General features: G+C 45.4%; 1 protein-coding gene across 1 annotated transcript in view; it reads left to right on the top strand.

The window, feature by feature from the left end:
* by (focal adhesion protein tensin) overlaps positions 1 to 23891 on the top strand; it is a 93634-nt gene that overhangs the window by 37026 nt on the left and 32717 nt on the right. Inside the window, exons 5-11 of the mRNA XM_069331519.1 lie at positions 80 to 330; positions 521 to 644; positions 2714 to 2836; positions 10535 to 10726; positions 11597 to 11739; positions 12825 to 12893; positions 22218 to 22476. Of these exons, the coding sequence (XP_069187620.1) occupies positions 80 to 330; positions 521 to 644; positions 2714 to 2836; positions 10535 to 10726; positions 11597 to 11739; positions 12825 to 12893; positions 22218 to 22476 (1161 nt within the window). The remainder of the gene's footprint in view (positions 1 to 79; positions 331 to 520; positions 645 to 2713; positions 2837 to 10534; positions 10727 to 11596; positions 11740 to 12824; positions 12894 to 22217; positions 22477 to 23891) is intronic.

Below are 23891 nucleotides of genomic sequence, written 5' to 3'. Positions count from 1 at the left end.
AAGGTTTTCCAAAAATACATACACAAAAGAAACAATTACTGTGCTGCTAACAACGAATTTCTTGTATTTTTCCCTACAGCAACAGCGCACAACTACCACCACTTCCAAGGAAATTGAAGATGGGTATGTTAGTGACAACACCCTCTTATCTGAGACCTCGCGTGAATCTTCCCCAGTGAAGACATTCCCGCCTTTAACAATAAATACTGGAGTAGCACCCAGCACACCTCAGAAACCCCCAATTGGGCACTCTACCCCAGCCCGGGGCAACTCCGCGCCTTCCTCTCCAGTTCTGCCAACCAGGTCAGCTTCTCGAGAACACTCGGTCAGGTAAGCTTGCTAATGACCTAAACATGTAAAGTCGTCATTTCTTAGCTGCCCATTGCAGATGTATTATTTGATGATTATATATTGTAATTTTATTTTACATATTTTTTCATGTACTGTACATTTTCGGCACTGTACTGCTGTACGGTATTTCTGGCTACTGCAGTTGTACTAATATAATTTTCTTTCTCAGAAATAACGCACCTTCAAATAGCCAGCGAAGTCTTCCCAGAAAACATCCTGACATGTCAGAAAGGGAGAGACCTTTTGTAGCTGTTAAGAGGGCACATGAACATGCTAAGCCAAGTGAATCAGTGGTATGTCCATCATATTAACTTAAAATTACCTATGGAATATACCTAGTATTAGGAAGAATAACCATATCTTGTAAAGGAATACTGTAATTGATTTGAAGAGGGATGGGTTAAGCAAATGTGTTGATTTAACATACATAAACAGAGATGGAAGCACTGCATGGTACTAAAGAATAAAGACATAATGGGCATCATTTGTTAAATTTTGTACTATAACTTTCTCAGTGTACACTATACTGTAAAGACAAGTGATTTTTTTTTTCTAATAATGAATGTGAATCATCTTAGCACTTTGGCATAAAAGATCTCTCATCTGATAGCTTCTCCGGAACTGGGATAAATGAACAAAATAAAATTATTTTGCTCAGCCTTGCGTTAAAATTTGAAATAATTTCATATTATATAATATTAGCTTTGCTGTCTAATTTATATTTTCCTGTAATTGCCAAGAAGCTTATTCTTGAAAAGTCCACTAATTAGACATTCCCTGAAAGAATGCCATATATTTTCACTTTTATTTATTTTTGTAATTTATAATGTCTGCAATACCTGGAGAATGCATTTGTACATGGGCTTCAAACTTTCAAGACTTTACCTGAATTTACCTGTGTGGTTGAGCAAAGAAGAGCTTGTATTGTTATTGGTATATAATTTTAATTTAATATGTAACACTTGGTGGAAATTAAAAAGAGCCACTGCACAATGAAAGACAATGAGTGGAAAAGCACAGGCATATCCAACAAACAGGAAACAGAGCTTCACATTTAGAGAAAAGATGACAGGCTGGAAAGAGTTAGCGAGCTCAGTTTATCGAGGCTTGGTGCTCATCCCACTTCAATTTATAATCTGTGTTAATAACCTACTGGGAGCCGGTGGCTGAGCGGACAGAACACTGGACGCATGCTCCTGTCGTCCCGGGTTCAATCCCGGGCGCCGGCGAGAAACAGTAGGTAGAGTTTTTCACCCTGATGCCCCTGTTACCTAGCAGTAAATAGGTACCTGGGAATTAGTCAGCTGTCACGGGCTGCTTCCTGGGGGTGGAGGCCTGGTCGAGGACTGGGCTGCGGGGACACTAAAGTCCCGAAATCATCTCAAGATGACCTTAAAGAGATACTGGAAGGGATGAGATTATACATGTCACTGTTTGAAGACAGTGCAAAACTAATTAGGAGATTTCAAACTGATGAAGACTTTACGGTGCTCCAGAAAAACTTTCCCAAACTGTAAAAGTGGGAACACACTTGATTACTAGATTTCAACCACAGCAAGTGTAAGGTTATGGAAAAGGGAGGGAAAAAGGGATTATTAGGTAGCTTCACCATTAGAGACAAAAGCATCGGAAAAAATTGGGATTACTGTAAACACAACATCATTACTGACACTGGAAGCACTTCTAAGTTGGATAACGTCAGCAGTAATTAGGAAAATGGTAAACTTAAGAATGATGTTCAAAAATCTAAGCAGGAAGTCTTTCAAGATAATTTAGTCTTCATCAATCTGGTGCTAGAATATGCAGTACCAACTATGAATCCACATACAGTAAAGTGAAGCATGAAAAGACGGTTTAAAAAGTTCAGAGGCTTGCAAGAAGGATAGTGTTCAAACTAAGAAAGATATATTAGCTATGAAAATGGGTTAAGGGAGCTATATCTATAAACTTCAGGAATAATGGGGGGGACATTTGACAAGCTGCCAGCTTCCTGTCCCTGTCAAGACTACGATAGATAGTGTCCCCTTGGGCAAATTCAGGTAAATATAGATAGGAGGGAGAAGGAGGGGGGGGGGGAAGCACAGTTATATTTATAATAATAGTGCTGAATTATATACTATTTGTAATCATGAGATGGTCAGGACTTGTATTTTTAAGACTGCTGTGTTTTTGTATTGCAAGGTATGTTGGTCACAAAGAACCACAGATTAGTTGCAATAAAAATTAGTTGCAATTAGTTGTGATTATTTGTAATAAACAAATAACTGTGGTAGTTATATACAGTAATGGCATTGAAATATATGCAACATGTTTGTTTCTGACAAAAATAAAATGGCTTATTACAATACACTGTTGTTTATAGGATTCTTCACTGGCTCTAAGTCAACTCCAAACATCTCCTCATGGTCATATCAACTATTCATCTTATTCATCCTCCAGTCCAGTTGATGGTCTCCTAACAACAGTTGTCTCATCGACAAATCAGGTTTGTTATTATTTTGTTATATTTCATTAAGGTAGGTGCATGAGCTTGAGTGAGTATTGAGTGAAGTTGGGCAGCATGTATTGAAAAGAAAGGGGGAGTTGAAATGGTTTGCATGTTAATGCTGCATATTGGATTGAGGCACTAAGAACAAACTAATAAGACATGTCAGTTTACATGGAGATTATCTGCTTTGTACTGCTACAGAACCTCGGTATAGATATTGTTAGACTATGGTTTGACCTATGTTTTAATGTACAAGGAAAACAAAAAGCCGTTTTATGATGCACAAGATAAGTTTCTGTCAGAAGCATTCCTGCTCCTCAAACACTGGCCACAGAATGAGTGGCTACAAGGAGCTTTCGAGCTCCTTTAATGCTCGTCACTAGGATGAATAGCTACGAGGAGTTTTCCCCTGCTCGTGTAATGCCGACCTGTTGATGAGTAACAACAAGCTCCTCTTTGGCTTGAGTAATGCTTGCGACTAACTGGCATTAGTGACGTGGCACTATACCTCTGTATTGGAGTAGCGTCACATAAATGTATGCTGAAATATTAGTATTTTATTCAGAATTTTAGAGTAGATATCAACTTTCAAAGCAATTACTCTTCATGACAGACATTATTGGGATCTAAAACATTTTAAAAGCTTGGTTTTTAAAGTACTTTTCTTCTGAACAAAAATTCCTGTCGGTTTTTAGCAGCTTTGAGCAAATTAATTACTAATTAACTGTGTGTGTGTGGGGGGGGGAGGGGGAGTGTGGGTGTATGGTTCTGTCATAAATCAACCTGAGACAGTTTTGTATTAAATATTTTTCATTAATATCAAGAATGCCAGTCTTGTGTTTAAAAATATATTTTTATAATTACAAATTCAGAATGGCTGGAATTTTGAGACGATTTTCTTCCTTTGAATTCCCTAGCATCTGAATTTACTTGCATTTTCTGGGGGAAGCCCCGTTGGCTCCCCGGAGCTATCCAGGCTAAATGGATATGTATAACTTTCTGGCATCAAAGTGCTTGGAGTTCTTGCCTACCGGGGACCACGAGCCAGAACCTGGCCCCCTCAGAGAGGCACGAGGAGCAATGGCCTATAGAAACCCCCCCTGTGGTTGGGAGCGTTCTATGTCTGCCATCGACCAGGATAGGCACCCAGAAAGGTAGGCACCCCAAAACAAACCCCTATTCTGGTGAAAATATTGCTACCGAAAACCGAACGAGTGGACAAAACTCCTCAAACAAAATTATCAAACTAGCATGACGTCATCATGTCGCCTCGCCGCCGTCTGCGCACCCCCCCTCCTCGGAAGGGGGAAGGGGGAGCCCCAGACCATCCGCGCCGGCGATCCAACTGGCAGTTCTTGGCTGATGGAATTACTGGCTGGTTGAGTGCCTCTGGCTTCGGTTTTTGACTAAGTTCTGTGCTTTCTAGTGTGGACTGTCTCTACCGGTGGGGTGTGAGCCAGGAGTGAGATTCCACGGTGCTCGGGCTGCATGTGCCTAGGGCTCTCTTCCCTAGGTGCCCTGTAAGTACTGCCCTTGGGGCTTGGGGCCACCTTCCACAAGTCACCTTGGGTTCTACTTCCGTCGTGTCCTTTACTGCTCAGTACTGGGTTGCCCTTGGAGTCGGCTGGGGTTTTGTTGCCCTTATTTGTCTCTGGGTAGGTGGTAGTTTTCGTCACTGGTAGGGGCGCGGGGTGCTGCACAGCTAGTTTTCATCAATAACAGCGGCCGGGTCTGTTCCGCCTGGGTACGTTGTCCTCTTGCGGGGTTTTTCTTTTGTTTTTGTTTTTGCCTGATGGGGGGTCTGTCTTTATGGTCTCCCTTTACTGTTCTAGGTGTTTTTATTTAGATATTTTCTGTTGGTGGTCCTCTGCTTGGCCCCCGTGAGTGGACACGTCCCGGGGGTTCAGTTTTTAGAAGTTTGTTTGGGAGACTTGGGCTTCGGTTCGCAGTACCCTGCCTAGGCTTCCCTTAGCATGTAACTAAGGCTAAGGGCCCTGAAAAACCCCACAGGGGCTCCATGGTCCTATGGATGTGTCCCCTGAGTCCCCCTCTCACATATTGCAAGTTTGACGGTTGATCTGTCCCTTTGTCTCGGGGTCACTCACCGGTTGTGCCTCCGCCATGCTGCCTGTTGGGGCATTGTTTCTTATGACCCTGTGACGGGTGTTGTCTGTACATGCTCTCGTTCACCCAGGCCACTGGTCATGATAAGTGGGTGCAGGCAGCTGCGGCGTTGCATGCAAGGGTAGGTTGCTGCAACGCTCTTGGTTGGTTGCGGCCCCGGATGCCCCGAGGCTGCCCCGTTTTGATTGTTGGGGTCCGGACTTGGGGGTGGGGGTCGCTTTGGTTCTGGCTCCTTCCATTCCTTGTCCTTCCCCTTCTATTGTGCACACTTCCTCCCTTGCTTCCGGCTCTGAACCATAGGCGGTTTTCGGGGTTGGAGCAGGGTCTGGTTGGGTTGAGACTCGGGCGGTCTTGGAGGGTTTTCCTCTTCCGGGGTGGCGGCAGAGGCTATCGAGTCTGTTCCTCCAGCCGTGCCGTATGGGACTGACCAGTGGACTCCAAGTGTTTGTACGGCTGCCCCGGCTTTTCCTTGTGAAGCTGGGACTTTGGGGGTGCAGCTCAGTCCCGGGTCTTGCTGTAGAGTTCCCGGGGTTTGGAAAGGGGGTTGCCTGGGGGTCCTTGGCCCCATTTTGCCCCGCTTGGGTCTTTGTACCCTCGATGTGGGGCTGGCAGTTTCTCATAGGGGGGGGGGGGGTGTTCCTTCCCCCTCTCCGTTCGTGTTGGTTTTGGGTCTACCCCTCCTTGGGTTCGGTTACGTGTCCCTTCGGGTTCTTTGGTCCCGTCATTCCTGGAGGTGTATTTCACCCCCTTTTCCTCATCCTTTTCTCGCTTACATCACGATACTGTTCCCTCCGTATCGGGGTACCTGTGTGTCCCTTGATCAGGGGTGTCTTTTTATCTGTATGTACCTCTGTGCATTTGTGCTTCCTTGTCGTGGTTCTCGTTGGTTTGCGAACCTCTTCGTACTTTCCAATATTATTGGAACGTTGTTCGTTGCGTACGCCTTCTTGGTGTTTGTATGATATGTGTATACGATGTGTCTGTTCGTTATGTGCATGTATGATATGTGTATGTCCGCCTGGTGTACGAAACACGCCACCCGGTGGACGGGTGGTGTGGTTCGTACCTTGCGCACTGGGGCCTGGGTGTTCATTTTGTTTCTGGGCAACGTACTTGTGTGTTCCGCATCGTTCCTCACAGTTTTCTACGGCTTCTTGCTCGTTTTCTCTCTCCAGTCATAGCCTTCTATATGATGGGGGTGTTCTGGATTTTATATATGGGGTCTTCACTTCGTTCTTTTCTCTGCTTCTGGGTGTGGGGTGGCTCAGCGTGGCGCCCCCTCCTCCTCAGTACTGCACCTCGTCTTCTGCTGGGCACGCACCTCTGGACATATTTCACCTTCAACTTCATCCTTTTATTCAGGTAGTAGTACATACAGTGCCTACAGCCTCTAGTATGCATGGCGTTTCGGGCAAACCACTAACGATGCTCCAGGTATGTTACTGTGCTCGACTGTGTTGTGGTACAGTCGTGTCTCCGCTCTGCAGGTGAGGTTGTCCTTTGCTGCAGGTGAGGTTGTCCTGTCTGGCGACTCTGTCGGCCAGGTGCTGTTCCCGACTTTTGGTGGGGTACTTGCCTAAATGTGCTTGCGGGAGTTGAGCTCTGGCTCTTTGGTCCCGCCTCTCCACTGTCGTTCGGCGGGTGTGTAGTTTCCAAAGCCTACTGGGCTCTATCTTCTCAACATTTGCTCCTGTGTGTGGAGTCTGCCTCTTCTGCATCGCTTCCTAGTGCATTCCATTTCCTACCTCCTCTGACATTGCTCAGGTTCTTTTTAATGTCTGTGGCTCATTGGGTACAAAGCTTCCTCCTGTGTTCCCTTGTGCATGTTCCACCCTTGGTCACTACACTATTCTTGTTTGCTCTGTCACTTCCCCGCTTGGCAGGGTTGCGTCGATGGCTCCTCACGGGGGTGTTGTGTGTTTTGTTTGGACACTTTGGGTGTGTCTTCAGTGACTTTCCTTTGTTCGTGTATCTTATTCTTCATTGTCCTGTGGGGTAATGCCCCGCATTTCGGTGCCTTTTGTTTCGTTTTTCGGCACCTGGGTCTTTTCCCTATGTGTGGACACTCCTTCATTCCCTCGGTCCTTGTTTGTGTCCTTCATTGCTTGGTCTCTGATCTCTGGACACTCATTCCTTGCCTATCTTCGGTGCCTGGCTGCACCCTGATATCCATGGTGCCCCTCGGTGTATGTGCGTCCTCCACTACACACTTGGTGGTGGGTCATGTACATTGTGTTGCCGGCTGCTACTTGGTCCGTATTCGGGGTTTTTCCTCCTCCTATGCTACACTTGACTGTGTATCTGGGTTGGTGCTTATTGGCTATACTGATGTTGGGTTCTCGGGTGGGCCTCTGTTCATGTTCAGTTCCCTGCTTTCGGTCTACCCCGGTGTTCTGTTTTGGTACTGAGTTTCTTCACTTTTTCTTTGTATCTTACTGCAGGCTTCTGTGTCATGCTGTCTGTGGGGATTTTTGCCTTTTGGTCCACTGCTCCTACCCTACTGGTTCCTTTTCTTGAGATGGGTAGCTGGGATTCTTGTCCTGGCTCCGTTTTTTTTTCCCCTTTTCTGAGACGTGTGTTTTTGTTTTCCTGCAGTTCACGTCCTGTGCATTCTCCTCCTTGATACCTCGGGGACGTGTGCATCATTCTTCCCTGCTGGAGTTGGTTGCGCTGCTCCTTTGGGTTACGGGGTCGCTGTTTTTTGCTTTGCGTCTCGCGCTTTCATTCGTGGTGCTCGTTTTTTCCTCATTGGCCTCTGCCTGGGCCCTGGCTCCTTGGTGTTTGGCCTTGTTGGTCCTTCAGGGGTCCTGGATGGGGTTCCTCCCGGACGGGGTGTTTTCTGCTCACCCGGGTTGGTTCCTTTTCGGCTCGCTGGGATTGGGTTCCTTGTTTCCCTGGCAGCTGTTCCTTTTGGTTTTGCCTGCCTTGGTTCCTTGGACCTACTGCTTTACTTGGTTCCGGTCCTGTGGGTCTTACTGCGGCTCCACCTCTTTTTGTGGATCGGTCCAGCTCTGTACAGGGCAGGTTTGTTCTTCCCCTCGAGTTTTCATGTCTCGGGTTTTTGTCTCTAGTTTCTCGTCGCTTGTGTGGGCACTGGTGACTTCGTTGTTGGTCTCCCACCTGCGTGCTTCGTCTCGGGGGCGGTGTGCTGTTTTCCTGGCGGTCCTTCCGGTTTTCCTATCACTGCAAAGGGTCCTTCGGTCTCTGATAGGGTTGGCTTGTTCTCCCTTCGGGGTTGTTCCGTGTACTGTCGCCTCGTCGTGGGTGGTGCTGGCGGAGCCGCTCCAGCTTGCGTTCAGTATTGCTGTTCCTTCTGCTCCGTTCCGCTTGCTGTCATGGGCGTTGTTTCGCCTCCGGCCTGCTCTTGTGTTTCTGGTGCCATCCTGGTCGTTGGCCCAGGTGGTCTATTTTCTTTCTTCTAGTTTTGGTCCTTGAGTTGCTGCTTGGTTGGTCAGGCCGGGGGTGCTTCTTTTGTTGTTCGGTTGTGGTTTTTCGCTGTTCTCTGCGCATCTTGGCCTCTAGGGTTGTGGACACGTTTTGGTTGACCGCATTCCCTTTCTTCCCTCATTCCTGTCTGGGGTTCGGGTCTTTTGAATCTTTGTTTCGCCTGTGGTCTGGGTTTTTTAAGTTAGGGCGCGTGGTGTGCGCCTCCCGGATCCTTCCCTATTTTCTTTATCTGTGGTGAGGTAGCTCCGGGGAGCTGACGGGGCTCCCCCCAAAAAACCAGCATTGAATGTAATGAAACATCATTTTCTGGGTGAGTCCCGGAGGCTCCCCGGCATCCCTCCCTCCCTTCCTCCGATCGGCGGTGTTTTTCGCGTATTTTGATATCCAGCCTAAGAACTGCCAGTTGGATCGCCGGTGCGGATGGTCTGGGGCTCCCCCTGGTGATTGATGGTCTGGTGGTTGCGCAGACAGCGGCACGGTGACGTGATGACATCATGCTAGTTTGATAATTTTGTTTGGGGAGTTCTGTCCACTTGTTCGGTTTTCGGTAGCAATATTTTCACCAGAATTGGGGTTTGTTTTGGGGTGCCTACCTTTCTGGGTGCCTATCTCGGTCAATGGCAGACATAGAATGCTCCCAACCACAGGGGGGTTTCTATAGGCCATTGCTCCTCATGCTTCTCTGAGGGGGCCAGGTTCTGGCTCGTGGTCCCCAGTAGGCAAGAACTCCAAGCACTTTGACTAATACCAGAAAGTTATACATACCTATTCAGCCTGGATAGCTCCAGGACTCGCCCATAAAATGGCGTTTCATTATATTCAATGCTGGTTTTTTGTACTCAATGTATGAATGTCAAATTATATATTAGTTCATAGAAAAAAAGTTGTGTGGCTGAAGCAAATAATCTGAGCCACACACACACTCACAAAATGAAATGAAAGTGACAATTTTTCAATCCATTCTGGAGGCTTATCATCTCACAACTTGATAATACTGTAATTAATAATTCCAGGATGGGTCCAGGATGGACTAAAATATTGTCACTGTCATTTCATGTGTATGGGTTAGGGTTTTTTGGTATATATTGTATATTTTTCCTTTAGACACAAATTAAAAACTAGTTTCCTTATCAATTTCTAATACTTTAGAATAAACAAATTTGAATTATAGACATGTACTGTACTAATCAATAAATAACTTTTTCTTTTCATAAAATAATGTCAATAAAAATTGCATATGGTAAATAAGGATATACTGTATGTATAGTATATACTGACTTTCATGTTTGTATATACTGACTTTTCATGTTTGTTATCACTGACTTTCATGTTTGCTCCATCTTTGATATTACAGTACTGTATAAGGTTGCACTGAAGTTACATTACTAACATAAGGTTGACAAATAAATTAAAGAAATTAAGTAGATGGACAGACAGTATGCCTTATAACTTGTAAAGAAAAAATAATTTTACATGGTTCAGCTCCTGTAAAATAGTTCAAATTTTACCAGTAGACTTCCAAATAAAATTACAAACACGTTGCACTGCATGATGGTTTTGGATTTACCTTGAATTCTCTGAAGCTTTGCAACAACTAAGACTTGACATGGTCACAAATGAGCACTGAAACATTGTGAGTAATGAACTAGTTTGTTACCTATCTCCTTGTGGCTACAGTTTTTCCAGTTTTTTCCAGTTTTTCTGATGACCTTCTAACTCTGTCTTTCAAGCTCATTAATATATTGATACAAGACACTTATAGGAACTTACTTATTTAAGTTGAGTTTGAAGATTTAGTAGGCACTGACAAAATTACAATTGACAGCTTTTGAAGCCAAAGCAGGGAGGTTTATAATAAATTTCTGTTTAATATCATGTATTGTACTCTGTATAGTACAGTATTTAATTCAGAACAGAATTAAATAGTTTCGAGCGAAAAGTTTCGCTCGTAGTTTCAACTCTGTCCTGGATATACAATTCCGGATTTCTCTCACTCATGGGAACAATGGAATTTGTCCTTCACCCATGGGAAAATATAAGTTTGTAGCTGTAAATTATTAACCTTCCTGCTGGTGCTGTAACTGCATGCTGACCTTGGAACCATGCGTTACGTGGTGTTTACAGGAGGGACTGGACTCACTAGATGCCCTGAGTGCCACCTTAGCCAGTCTGGGCTCCCCCACTCATCCCCCCACCTCTACTACCTCACCGCCCAACCCCATACGCAGCAGCATCACAACTACCACCACCACCACCACCACTGCTGTCACCACCTCTGCAGGGTCACAATCAATTCAGACGGCTCAAACATCCCAGGTTAGCTACCTCTTGGTAGTTATCCTTGATGGAGTACAAGTTAGACAAGCTGAAACTGTTCATGTACATTCCTCGTCATAAACATTCCTTACCCACCGGGCAAATTTGGGCCGCCAGCATTGATATAACATTGAATCAACTTTGGTAATAATAACTCTATATTGATTTAATGTTACTCGTGCATATTTTTCCCCGCTGGGTTTGGTTTATTATATTTGGAGTAGAATAATAACTGCAAGTCAAGCATGTTTAGTCATATAATTATGTACAGTATTTTTACTTGAAGTCTCCCTTATAGGGCATTTTCTTCCCAATTAAACAGTAACACAAAGTTTTATTGAGAAAGTTGTTCCTTATACCAAATCTGATATCAGATTGTCACTTAGTAAAGATATTACTACAGTTATGAATTTAAACATAAAATGTACCATTAAGACTTTACATCAAAACAGCTGGATTTTTCCCAGTTACAATCACAAATAATTAGCTAACTTGTCAACATTCAATGAATATGGATTTTTGTAATTGAGCATTTGTAAAGAACAAAAATGTTCAAGACTGAATTCAGACAAATATTAGGTGATGTGTTTTAAACTGTATGGAGACGTAAGAGCATGATTTTCTATTATTTAGTTTCAATCTTACAGTAATCATGTTATTTATTATGTAAATAATATTTAATTTTATTAACAAAATAATAATGGTGATGTACTGCAGTAGGTCTAGTTAATAACCATGGTGCCATTATGCTAAATCATTCGTTGTTTAACTAAACCATAACATTTTAGCGTTAAAATAATAATAATAATAATAATAATAATAATAATAATAATAATAATAATAATAATAATAATAATGTTTTCTTACTAGAGCCGAGAAGACAGTGCTTGGCAGAGTGACACTGAGAGTAGCTTTGGTGGCATCCGACCAATCACTCCTGGTTTCCCTCCAGCAACGCCTACAACCCCTTACCTGAACCAGGGACTTCCACCGAAGAGTCCGACCATGCAACGGTAAATGAGTATTCTGTGCGTTTGCATTTTAAAGATCTTCACTAATTTCCCAGCCAAGTGCATGCTTCTGCAAGAATTTGCATTATTGTTCATAACTTTAATAATCTTGAATTTCAAATTCTTTTGATCTAAAATAGTAAAACAATTTGCTTGATTTTACCTTTTTTTTTGCTAGCATTTCAACACTCACTCTTTGTATGGATTAGCCAGTGTTTCAAATCTATATTTAAAGTACTCTAAACTACTCTTTAAGTTATTATTCTATACTCCAATAAAGTATTCAAGTAATACAGTGATGTTGTAAGCATAATAAGCTCGGAAAGAAAGTTGACTTACGTGTTGCTGATGGGCTGCATGCGCAGTGGTCACTTGTGTTCACCATCACACGGCTCAGTTTTCCTCTTAACTTCCCATTTATTGCTCCAGTGAGGAAAAGCCTTGGCTTGTGTTGGTGTTTGTGTTATTATAGTGTCGATGTGAAAAGATTGTTTGGGACTGGATACATTTTACATTTTGTCTGAGAAGCTCAATTTAAAAGTTTGACTTGTTTCAACCTTAAGAGTTTGTTTGTGATCTCTTCACATTGAAGTATTGCACTTGCATATGGTAGTAAAATTAGATTGAATTATTTTGATTTTCTCTGTATATTGACTTAAAAGAATAAACTCTAATCCTCATTATATTTCCCCCCTCCCCATCCCCCACCCCTCTCTTTCACTCCCTCTCACTCTCCTGGTTCTGCTAACCAACTTGACGTCCTCACTGGTACCACTGGCAATCTGTGCTGCTGCTAACAAATGGGGAACCAAATCTGCATGCTGTGCCTATTCTGCAATACTACAATGACATTGCACACACCTAATCTGTAATATTTGAATCAATATCCTATGACTAACCCTTTCAATACACTGAAAATGTTGTCCCCTAATATCCACTCTGACTGTGATCCATGGGGGGTAACCCTTGTGTTGATTATCTTTGTGAAAAAATTACTATTGGAAATGTGGATGGTGACCTGAACATTCTTTGTCTGTTAATTAATGTTGGTGGTAAATGTGCATAAATGTTGACTGGATGCCAAGCAGAAGAGCTCACCTTGGCCTGTCTTCTCTCTCGTCTCGACCTACCGTCAAAAAGTCTGCGTCACTTCCCAGGTTAGATTTCAGAACCATAGATTATATCTTCACATTTTTAATTAGTAATGAAGTACATACATCATTCAGAAGCATTTTTGCACTGTAGGAAATTATAATAGCCCTAAATTAAAAAAAATATATATTTATACTGTAATATTATTTATATGTAATGTACAGTTATTAGTTTGGGATATAATGTCCTCAATTTAAAACTAATAATGAATAAGTGTTGTATAAAATTCAAACCAGCTTAAAATAGTGGTACCATGTTACAGTAAATGGTTACATATTGAAGCTAACTGTTTGTATTTGACTTCTTGAGCAATTAGATATTTTAAACAAAAGGTGAGCCAGTTTTGAGTATTAAGCAAGTAGTTTATTAAAATTTAAATAAATATTTGCTATTGAATCTATTTACTATTTACAGTGACCATTGTAGCTATGTAAATGCCATAAATTTCAAAGAGGCAAAGACACATATAAAGGATTATTCTATGCAGTGAATTTCTCCAAAAACTGGACTTGCTTTGACAAATTGCCTGTGAGTTTGAGAGACTGGCTTATACATTGACGATTCATAAGAACATAAGAATAAAGGTAACTGCAGAAGGCTTATTGGCCCATACAAGGCAGCTCCGGATTCCATGAAAGGCAAACTGTTTGCTTTACAGTACTTATGTTTGTTAGTTCATTCATAACGAAGCATCAAACGTATGGGTTGTGAGAGTTTTATATCAAACTGTAAGGTTAAAAGGCATGAGAAATATTGAGTTCTGCAGCAATATACACAGTTACTTATTAGCATCATATACTGAAGACTGCTCATATAGCATCCAGTATTGCTTATTTAGCCTTTTCTCTCCTGAAACAAATCTCATAACTTCAGATTAAATAGCCCAACCAACACACACATGAAATGAAATACAAGTGACAATATCTTGGTCTGTTCTGAGGCTATTTCAAGTCGTGATAAAGGTCCAGGACGGACCTAAACATTATCACTTTAATTTTATATGTGTGGTTTAGGTTATTTGTTTCAGCCATGTTGTTATTGACATTCTCTGCATACCTTCAGATTGCATAAGTGTATGTTATTTAGGTACCATTTGACTAAATGAGTATTATTGAAGTGCATGGTATATGAAGTTAATTATTTGTCATTTTTCTATTAAATGAAATGCTGTTATTGCACTTACAGCATTGGATGCTGCTTTGAATATTTCTAACTTTTATTACTCCTAAAATTCTTCTCAGATTTCACATATCTATTTCAATAAGAACTCGGTGAACTTCATGTCTCCAAAATATATTTGTGTAAATCAAGATGAAGACAGCTGTGACCAGTGTGTTTTAAATTCGCTTCTAAATAAACATGGTAAAGATTGGGAACGTATAAAGATTAATTAATTAATTAATTAATTATATATATATATAATTTATTTATTTTGGGAATGATTTTGTTGGACTTCTTTTGGCAATGACTTACGTTACAACATAGAGATGTGGTGACCACACAATGGTACAAAAAGCTTTGTCTCCTGTAGTAAGTCGGGGAGGAAATTAGGGCAAAAAATTTGAACTTTTCACAGGTTGATCAATAACCTGTTGTTGTTGGCTTTAATATTACATTTCAACAGTTAATAGGCCTTAAGCCCGTATGTCCTTCCCCATTCCCCAAATAAGGAGGGGTGGGGGTAAACGAGCATTTTAACAATTTTGGGTCATTTGTATATCAAGTTTAGGGAGTTCTTTGGCTATTGTGAATCGACAGGTATATGAAGTAACCAGCTGTGGTCTGTTTTGTTTTGCTGATTTTCTGGGAGCCTTCTGTCATGGTGTCATATAGCAAGATAATGTAAATGCCATTGCTCTCTGTGCCTCTGTGAGGAGTCCAGGTTCTGGCTCTGGGTCTCTGGCTCTGCGACTGATAGCTACTCGTACCTAACAGTGAAGATGTTAGGTACTGTACAAGGAGCCACCGGGGCTCACCCAGAAATTGGTGTTTTCATTACATTCAACGCCGATGTTTTCAGTGCATGCATGAAAGAAAACTTTGTAATTCATAACTTATCTTTACATTACTAGCATCCATAGATTACAGAACTAACTAATAGAACATTATATAGAATCGAATCTACCAGATCACAGATTCATAAGGTCATCTGATCACATATCATTTTATTGTGTTTTGTCAAGGCTCAAACCTAAGCTAATTGCCCACAAGTATGCCATGCTATGCAGCTAAAAATAGATGATACAAGATATATTGGTATTTTATTGCATTTCAGATATCAAAAGTTAAGGAATTTCATAGAGCAAATATTTGTAGGAGTATTAAAACATTAAACCCACACTTCTGAAAAGAAAGGAAGTAATAAAGTTTCAGTCCGTCCTGCACAGTTATCAAGTCGGTATGCAGACGATGAGTCACAATAATGTGGCTGAAATATGTTGACCAAACCACACACTAGAAAGTGAAGAGACGACGATGTTTCGGTCCGTCCTGGACCATTTTCAAGTCGATTGTGTGATTCGACTCGAGAATGGTCCAGGACGGACTGAAACGTTGTTGTCCCTTCACTTTCTAGTGTGTGGTTTGGTCAACTTATCAAGTCAGTTCCGGCTAGTCCAACATAGACTAAAAGGAAGGGTAAAAGTGACTACATAAGTTGTCACTTTTTCCTTCCTCTCAGATGTATATGTCGGGCATTTGAATTTTCAACTTTTTTTTTATGACACCCTCTATAGTAGTTATTACTTCATTATACAGTGCTGTACTTCATTATATACCTGTATTGTATTGTACAGTATAGCCAAATATTGTACTGGCAACATTGCTGTACAATGTACAAAACAGCATTGTCTCTCTCTCCCAAACTAAGTTAATAGAAATTATCATTCATTTAAGGTACATACTCTGTAGCACATGAGGTGTCCTGATTGCCTTTGATTGGTATTATTCCCAATAAAATAAAATGATTTAGTTAAATAAAAAAACAGCGTTGAATGTAATGAAACGCCATTTACTGGGTGAGTCCCGGAGGCTCCCCAGAGCTATCCCAGGCTGATGTGCTAATGTCAGACAGACTTTGGCATCAGTCATGTGTATAGAGTTCTTAGGCCTACCGGGGACCACGGCCAGAACCAGGCCCCCTCAGAGAGGCAAGGGAAACAATGGCCTATAGAAACCTCCATGTGGTTGGAAGCATTCTATGTCTGCCATCGACCGGATCAGGCACCCAGAAAGGTAAGCGTCTCAAAACAAACCCCTATTCTGGTTAAAATTGCTACCAAAAGCCGAACTAGTGGATAGAACTCCCCAACAGAAAAACAAGCAAACTAGTGTGATGTCACACGTCGCCTCGCCACTGTCTGCGCAGCCCTCCCCTCCCCGGGACGGGGAAGGGGAAGCCCCAGACCCTTCACGCCGGCTACCCACACCTCAGTTCTGAGGCTGGATGTCAAAAACACGAAAAAACCACCAGCTGGAGGGGAGGGAGGGATGCTGGGGAGCCTCTGGGATTCACACAGAAAATGGTGTTTCATTACATTCAACAATGGTTTTCTGGGGGAGCCTCGTCAGCTCCCCGGAGCTAACTACCCACAGACGGAAAAATAAAGGGACTTACCCGGGAGGCGGTCGTCGCTCACTCCTCAACTCGAAGTCGAGACAACTAGCTGCAGCCCCCGACCCAAAGCAACACAGGCTCGATGGGGCCCAGGGACATTCACGAGGTAATGAGCAGCCAGAACCCTGTTCGACCGCAAAAAATCCCGCACCTGAATATCAGACAAAGACATATTTCCAAAGACGGCAGCAAGAGTCACGAACTTACGGACGTTATGGGCACGGGGATAGACCGCAGGCTGGCTGGATTTGATAACCCTGCAGACGACCTGGGAGACCTGAACCCGCGAACAGGGAACAAGGGAAACTGGATCAACCCAAAGCGCGTCTCCGGACACAGAAGCCGTGGCGCGCAAATAACGGCGAAGCGCCGCAACCGGACACAAAGAATGATGCACCCCCGGCCGTACCAACCACCCACGGACCCCTCCGAAATGCAGCAGTCTCATTCTTCGCCAGAAAAGGAGGAGACAGCTGCAAGCGAACAAAACAATCTCTATGACCAAAAGAGCAGAAACCCCTGTGCCGGAGGAGAGCATAAAGCTCCCCGACCTGACCCCCAGAGGCTAATGCCAACAAGAAAAGAGCCTTGGAGAAACAATCCCGGACCGAAGAGGCCACAATGAAATGAGGAGACGAAAGGTAAGCGAGCACTGTGTCCAAAGACAGGACGGCTCAGGCGGCGCATGAGCAGGCCGGAGGAGAAGATTGATACGTGAAGACTCGAGGAGAAGATCGAACCAGCCACGTGACGTACCGGCCTGATCTGCTGAAAGAGGCCGAGCCGCGAGAAAACCCTCGGGTTCGAACACCGAGCAAACAGCGCCTGAAAGTAAGGCTGGGCTGGCCACCAAGGGGCCAGAAGGACAACTCTCCCCTGGTAAGTCTCCAAGCGAGTCAGGACCTGGAGCAACAGTCGAACCGGGGAAAGAGGTACAGGAACCCCCACCTTGACCAGTCCAGCCGAAAGGCATCGACCCCGACGGCCTCGCGATAGGGGGAGGGCGCCGCATACTCGGGAAGGCGCCTCGACCACGCCGACGCGAAGAGGTCCACTTTGGGGTGCCCGAATGTCTGGCAAAGCCAACGGAAGGAAGCGTCGTCGACCGTCCACTCTGTGGAGAGGGGAACGAAGCGAGACAGGCCGTTGGTCAAGACGTTGGACACTCCCTGCACGTGTACTGCCAGGAGAGCCAAACCCTGAGAACTCAGCAGACGAGTCACCCGAAGCAAGCAACCCCAAAGAGACAAGGACCGCATCGAACCCCCGCGGTTCAGGCAATGAACCACCGGAGAGCAGTCCGAATGGAGCCAAATCGTCACTCCGCGGGTGACCTGAATCCTCCGAAGAGCAAACCACACCGCCGCGAACTCCCGCACCGTGCTGTGAACTCGACTGAAGGACAGACCCCAACGTCTCTGGTCGGCCTGGGGAGCACTGGTCACAAAGCTCCAGCCGAGAGATGACGCATCCATGTACACATCGAGCGAGGGCTTGGGTAGGCGCCAAGGCACTGAACCCCAAAAAACCCGAAGAGGAAGCTGGCGACGCAGCAGCTGATGCAAGGCCCCCGGGGGTTGAACCCAGCGATCGCGAGAGAGGCGGAAGGGGTGACCCCGAAGGAACCAGAACAGTCGACGAAGCCAAACCTGACCCGGCGGGTAGACTACCATCACGAAGTTGAGGCTCCCACACAGCCCCTCGAGCAACCGCTGGGTGACCTGAGGGCCCACCAAAAACAGACGAAAACGGGACCGCAGCCACAGGAGAGACTCTGGAGGGAGAGACAAGGAAGCGGTCCGAGAGTCCCAAACGAGACCCAGCCAAGTCCGAACCTGAGAGGGGACCAGATGGGACTTCCTCCAGTTCACCAAGAACCCGAACCCGGCGAGCTGGGAAAGAACCAAATCCCTGGCTAGCAAGCAAGCCGACCGGCTGGGAGCCTAAACCAGCCAGTTGTTGAGGTAGGCCAACACCCGAACACCTAAGAGACGCAAACGGGCCACCACGATCCGCGTAAGGTGTGTGAACACGCGAGATAACTTAGATGCCCCACAACAAAACCGAGGCAGTCCCAGAACCTCAGATGAATCGGGACCAGCCAATAAGCGTCTCGGAGGTCCAGGGACACCATCCAAGCACCTGACTCCAAGAGGAGCCAAACCTGAGACAGCGTAATCATCCGAAAGGAGGGGCAATGAACCCAGGGGTTCAGACGGGACAAGTCCAGAATGAACCGCAGGTCCGCGCAGTCCCGTTTCGGGACCGGAAACAGACGGGAAACCCATCTGAGGGACGACGTCATTTCGATGATGCCCAAGTGAACCCACTCCAAGACGACCTGACAGAGTGCAGGGAAAGAAACCTGCCCTGCCAGCCCAGACACCCCCCCCCCCTTTCAGCCACCGCAGGCCGACAGACACGACCCGAAACGCCCACGAGTCGTGGGACCAGGTGTGGGCGAACAGCGCAAGCCTCCCCCCCATCGCCCCGTCAATGGGCCAAACCGCGAAAGGGCCGGCGCCCCTTACGAGACCCAGAACCCCGCACAGAACGAACACAGCACTGACCAGACAGGGGCGGGTCTGAAGCAGGAGCCAAACCCGAACCTGACACCAGTGGCCTACCACGACAAGAGGAACCCCGAGCTCTGGCATGACTCTTCCGGGAAGACCCACCCCGGGACCCCCCGAAAACCAGCAAGTCCGACATCGGGCGACATGCCGACGACGCAGCCTGGATAAACAGCACCACGGCCGACTCCTCAAACAGAAGAGGACAATAGGCGACGACAGCCTAAGAGCCAGAGCCCAAGCAGATTCCACAGAGGAACTCGGCACCACCTGCCGACACGCGAGACGAGAAGCATAAAACAGGAAAACCGCATCCCGCAAAATCGGTGTGAAAAGCTTCAACAAGGCAACCGACGAACGCACTGCCGAGGACAAGGTGCCGGACTCTGGGACGGACCCAAGCGTCCTCACATCCTCCACGAGCCAATCCAAGCACAGCTCCAGGAGGGAAAAGAACCGCAAGGCCGAAGCCAAAAGGCCCCGGGTGCGCAAGTCCTCCGCCACGAGCGCCACCGAAAGGGTGGGAACCTGCACATGGAGCTGAACAACGCCCACATCGCGGGGAAGGGCAGGGGCAAACAAGCACTCGTTCAGGTACTCAAGATCACCACCCAGGAAAACCTGAATCACCATGGAAGCTTCTCGCCACTCCAGCGTGCGGGAACGACATAAGGAATGCCAGGAATCCAAAACAATCAAGGGGCAGTTCGCTAGCCAGGAAGGCTCCAGAACCTCGTAACGGAGCCAGAAAGCGAACGAAGTCCCAAACCTGAACTCGGACGGATCCATTTCAGAGGCATAATCCAGGTCACACAGGAGGTACGCTGCAAGGGCTGCCCGCACCACACCAGGTTGGATGCGATAAGCCGAAAACCTCCAGAAAGATGGAACCGACGCACCCAGGGAAACACGGAATCGAACCCGGGGAGGGGCCGACACCAAATCCAACTCGTACACAGGGGGGGAAAAGAAAACCCCACACCTTGTAACAACAAGCCCCGCTCAGAGGGAAGAAAAACCCAGGTGGGGTCCAGCGGGCCCCTAGGCCCCCAAGTCTGCCCCTCCCCAGCCACGAGGTCCTTCACAGCAGGACCCGAGGCTGAGTCCTCTCCCCAAGCACCGACCCCACAAGACAAAGACGGAGCAGCTGTAGAAGCTGGAAGAAAGGGGGCCCACTAGTCAGACCCAGAAGCTTCGGCCGGGAGACAAGACTCGAATACCTCCGCCGCCCCCTCCTGGAAGGGGCATCCCCCGAAGCTGCCGAGTCTCGAGATCAGTAACCCCTGCTCCGACTCCGAAACCCTCAGACACTTCAGGGCCGGAAGCAGGGGGGGAGGGCCAGAACGAACAACAGAAGGGGAAGGACGAGGAGGATGCGGACTGAACCAGGATCGCAGCGACCTCCCACCCCAAAGTCCAGGTCTCGAAAAGCAAAGCGGGGCAGCCCCGGGGCATCCGGGTGAGCAGCCAACTGAGCACGTTGCAACAGACGAAAGCCTAGCTTGCAACACACACGCCGCCTGTACCCAAATAGAATCATCTGAGGATTGGGTAAATTGAGTCACAAGCAAGCAGCAACACTCACAGGACTCAGGATCGAAAGTATCACCGACCCAACAGGCAACGTGGCAGAGGCAAAAACAATGAGGGTCACCCCGAGACAAGGGGACCGAGCAACCCTCAAACTCGCACACAGCGAGCGGGGACTCCGGGGTCACATCCATTTGGACCCACGCGCCACTTAGGGGATTCCCAGGGTCCCTGAGCATTTACTTTAAGAGGACTCATGCTCAGGTAGTCCCAGGCAGGGTGCGGCTAACCGGTGCCCAAAACTACCAAGCAAACTTCTATAGCTGTACCCCAGGGACGTGTACACTCACGGGGACCTAGCAGGGGATGCCACTGAGGAGAACCGTGGAAGGGCAAACACCAGTGGAATAAAAGGGCAGAACCCCCCCCCCCACAAGGCAAAAACAAAAATAAAACCCCACAAGAGGACAGCGAACCCCAAGGAACAGAGCCGGCCGCTATGTCGGGAATACAAAGCTGCGCAGCACCCTGCGCCCCTACCAGTGCAAACTGCCTCTTACCTGCAGGTAACAAGGGAGAACAGAACACCTAAGAGCCCAAAAGGCGGCCGAAAAGCTGAACGGTAGAACGGACCTGCAGAGGCAGATCCCGAGGAACCTGTGGAAGGTGGCCCCAAGCCCCAAGGGCAGTACTTACAGGGCACCTAGGAAAGGCAGCCCTAGGCGCATGCAGCCCGAGTACTGAAGATAACTCCTGGCTCTCGCACCCACAGAAAACAAACACCACACACAAAGCACAGTGCTGTAGCGATACTGGAACCAGAGCACACAACCTTCGCCTATAGTATCATCCTCAAGAACTGAGGTGTGGGTAGCCGGCATGAAAGGTCTGGGGCTTCCCCTTCCCCCTCCTGGGGAGGGGGGAGCTGCACAAACAGCGGCGCAACGATGTGTGATGTCACACTAGTTTGCTTGTTTTTCTGTTGGCGAGTTCTGTCCACTAGTTCGGCTTTTAGTAGCAATTTTAACCAGAATAGAGGTTTGTTTTGAGGCGCTTACCTTTCTGGGTGCCTGATCCGGTCGATGGCAGACATAGAATGCTTCCAACCACACGGAGGTTTCTATAGGCCATTGCTCCCCTTGCCTCTCTGAGGGGGCCCAGTTCTGGCCGTGGTCCCCGGTAGACCTAAGAACTCCATATACATGACTGATGCCAAAGTCTGACATTAGTATATCAGCCTGGGATAGCTCCGGGGAGCCGATGGGGCTACTCCCAGAAAATACTGTTAATCATAGCTATAAAAAGTCCAGTTTTGGGAGTTTACTGTTAGATACAGATTAATAATGAAATTCTTTAATGTATATGGCTTACTGTTGCATACTTGCTTACTGCTTGTGTAATTAATACATTCATTTTGCTTTTGTATTAAATTGTTTATAAATATGAGTAAGCTACTTTTATGGAGACATTTACTGTTACGGAAATATGTCTGTGCTTTAATTAAGATATGGCTTCATTGTGAACAAATTAGCTGCAATTGTTGCAACATATTGCCCAAGTAATTGCTGTAAATCTGTAATAACTAAAGTTTTGTTGGTTTGCCAAAACAGCAAAGAAATGGGAATAAGAAGCCCATCTCCCGCCACATCCCAAACATTGCGGCAAGAAGTTAATGGACACTCCAGCCCCGCTCCTTCCCTTTATCACAGCCAGTCGCGCCGTTCTTCACTCACGTCGCTCAATGAGTCAACTGAGGTTATCTCTTCACACCCCAAGTTTGTTAAAGACATCTCAAAGTTCTGGTATAAACCAACTATAACGAGAGATGAAGGTAAGAGTTTATTCAAAGATTTTGTTGTGCTGTCAATATAGAATGATAAAAATACAGTACTATATGCTAATGGAATTTCTTATTAACCTTAGAATTAACCTTAGAATTAAACATTATTAAATGTCATAATTAAATTATGTTTTAAAAAATGCACTGCTAAAATATTTAATGTAATCATTTTATATCTATCTTTTCAGCTTTTTTTATAATTAAAATGAATAAAACTGTAGATCTTGTATACCTACCTTGTGGTTCTGAGAGTCAGTGCTTCTGTTGCCCAGTGTCTGACCCAGCCCTATGACAGGTGGTCTAAGCAGGCTGTTGTTGCCTGCAGTTCAATATAGGCACACAGTCTGGAAGATCAGAAACCATTTGGAATTGTTTATCCAGCATGTTTTTTACATTTTGACAAATGTAAAATTTGAAGTGGCTTTTCCTAACAACAGTTCGAACTTAAGCCTCCCACCTAACCTCTCGAGGTTGTTGCTAATTAGTCTGAAGTAGCATCAATATTGGCATTTTTAATTTAGTCAAAGCACTGGGATTTTGATGCTGTAGTTAATAACTTTAAAAAAATTTGTGAGCATTAAATGTGAAGACAGCATAGTTTATAGTTTCCTCTTTAGCACAATTAAAGGCCTATTGGATCTTTGATCTGCAAATATCTCTTTCCCTTGTAGAAAGAGAGTTAGAGTCTGGTCCTGGGGCCAGATTCATGAAGCAGTTACGCAAGCACTTACGAACCTGTACGTCTTTTCTCACTCTGTCGACTGCTTACAATTATTAAACAGTTAATGAGCCCCGAAGCACCAGGAGGCTGTTTATAACAATAACAACTGTTGATTGGGAAATTTTCATGCTTGTAAACTGTTTAATAAATGTAACCAAAGCTGTCAAAGATTGAGGAAAGATGTACACGTTCAAAACTACTGTACTTGCATAACTGCTTTATGAATCTGGCCTCTGGGCTCTAGTAGGCAAGGCTTGGGTTTCAGAGGCCTGGTGCAGCTACTTATGGTATGACAGAACCAGTAATTACCTTATAAAATTATAAAAATAATAAAGTAATTACTCATAGCCCAGTCGATAGAGGTTCTGCCTGACAAGCGTGGGATCCATGGTTCGAGACCCATACAGACCAGGTGAATGGACCAGTAATTGGCTTGTTCACCTTTAGAGGGCTGCAACAGACAAGGGGGGATGTTTCATCAGCTGAATTGTTAAATATTTACTCACTGCAGTGCTCTATTACCCCAATTTAACTAATTTCAGTGTATTTAAATATATTTGTTGTACTCTATACACACACACACATCTCGACAATTTCTGGTTCGCAAATGTACTCACTCGAGCAGCTAAATATTTTACAAGAATAACTTGTGTAACCAAGACTAACCAGCTACTTCACATGGATAGTTAAAAGCTGCTGTTTAACTGCCCATTTCACATGGGC

Source organism: Procambarus clarkii, chromosome 26, assembly GCF_040958095.1.
Source record: "Procambarus clarkii isolate CNS0578487 chromosome 26, FALCON_Pclarkii_2.0, whole genome shotgun sequence".
Taxonomy (NCBI): Eukaryota; Metazoa; Arthropoda; class Malacostraca; order Decapoda; family Cambaridae; genus Procambarus; species Procambarus clarkii.
Note: the sequence above shows the minus strand (reverse complement) of the source record. Positions and strands in the feature narration are given on the sequence as shown.